This window comes from Plasmopara halstedii, assembly GCF_900000015.1.
Source record: "Plasmopara halstedii genome assembly, contig: Scaffold_2061, whole genome shotgun sequence".
NCBI classification, from domain to species: Eukaryota; Oomycota; class Peronosporomycetes; order Peronosporales; family Peronosporaceae; genus Plasmopara; species Plasmopara halstedii.
Window position 1 is genome coordinate 305,556 of NW_020188969.1, and position 1,221 is coordinate 306,776.

A 1,221-nucleotide genomic window follows, 5' to 3' on the forward strand; every position below is an offset into this window, starting at 1 on the left:
TTCGCATCGTAAAAATTTGTGTCCATGAGAAACAATGAACCCTGTTTTACCAACATAAGCGACTGAATTCTTCATTTCTCCTAAATTTCGATGCAATATAGTCGGAATTTTTTGATCTTTTGTGGAATAATATTCCTCATCTCCAGATGTTTCAAGTGTACCATCTGGTAAGGCAGAAGGATTAATAACCAATTGCATGGAATCTTTCACCTCATGATACCCACTTTTACTGGGACAATTGGTTGACAGAATTATCCCAATGGGTTCTGGAGTATCCATTAAAAAACCCACAGCCACTTGATGCTGAAATCTTGATTTTTTTAAATTACGACGCACACGACGATGGTCTAGACGTGATCGCATTTGCTGGATGGTTCTGGAAGATAAATTGACATTAAATGTTCGAGGAATACCTTCGGAATGCTCACGCTCGATGTCTTCCATATCCATTGCCTCACGTTCTATTAATTGTTGTCTATTATGAGCCACAATGTCGTTGTCTTGCACTTGTGTTGGCGTTAAACAATTCGCAGTCTTTGATCGTGAAGATGTGACATTATCAAACTTATCAGGACATGTCGCGACAATCTGAGTCTCAAAGTAAAAGATGCGAGAACAAGTGCGATTATCGACTGCACACCGAGATCGAAAGCACGCAGCATCGGCATCGTGATTGGCACGTCCAATATACTCGGCAGTACGACAATCAGCGTGTAAGCGACCTTCAAAGGCGACGTAACGTGGGTCGAAGGCCATGCTAAGCTTTGAGGATTCTGATTATTATACCGAGAGAACCGGTAGAGAACTTTTATGCAATATTAACTAATCTCAGTGGTCATGGCTTCATTTTTGATACGGTCATTTTTTCTCAAGCTTTTCAAGTGGTGAGATGTTTCTGTACTGTGATAATATGTTTTTTAACGCAGATATCTGTTGAGGATCATTATGAGTTATTGCAAGGTATTGCTGACAAAGATGAATGTAGAAAGACCTCTAACAAACTCGCCACTGAATTTAAGAAACGCAAAGCAATCAAAACATGGAGTTATGCATTAACCGAATGACTGGAATTATTCAGTCAATATACGAGACAGCAGAAGGTTTTAGCATCATATTATCATGTTACTCGTCGACGCCAAAGGCGACATGTGTATATTGCACTTACCGAAAGAAGCCGTTTAAGATAATATATTAACGTAAACACGCTTGAGAACTCCTTTT

The 1,221-nt window shown here is 39.5% G+C and overlaps 1 protein-coding gene across 1 annotated transcript in view; it reads right to left on the reverse strand.

Annotated features, from left to right (window-relative positions):
* The window catches only part of PHALS_02584 (calcineurin-like phosphoesterase), a gene marked incomplete at both ends in the record, with an annotated part of 4,425 nt that extends 3,669 nt beyond the window's left edge, over positions 1-756 (reverse strand). Inside the window, one exon of the mRNA XM_024716994.1 lies at positions 41-756. Within this exon, the coding sequence (XP_024582537.1) occupies positions 41-756 (716 nt within the window). The remainder of the gene's footprint in view (positions 1-40) is intronic.
* Positions 757-1,221: the final 465 nt, after the last annotated feature.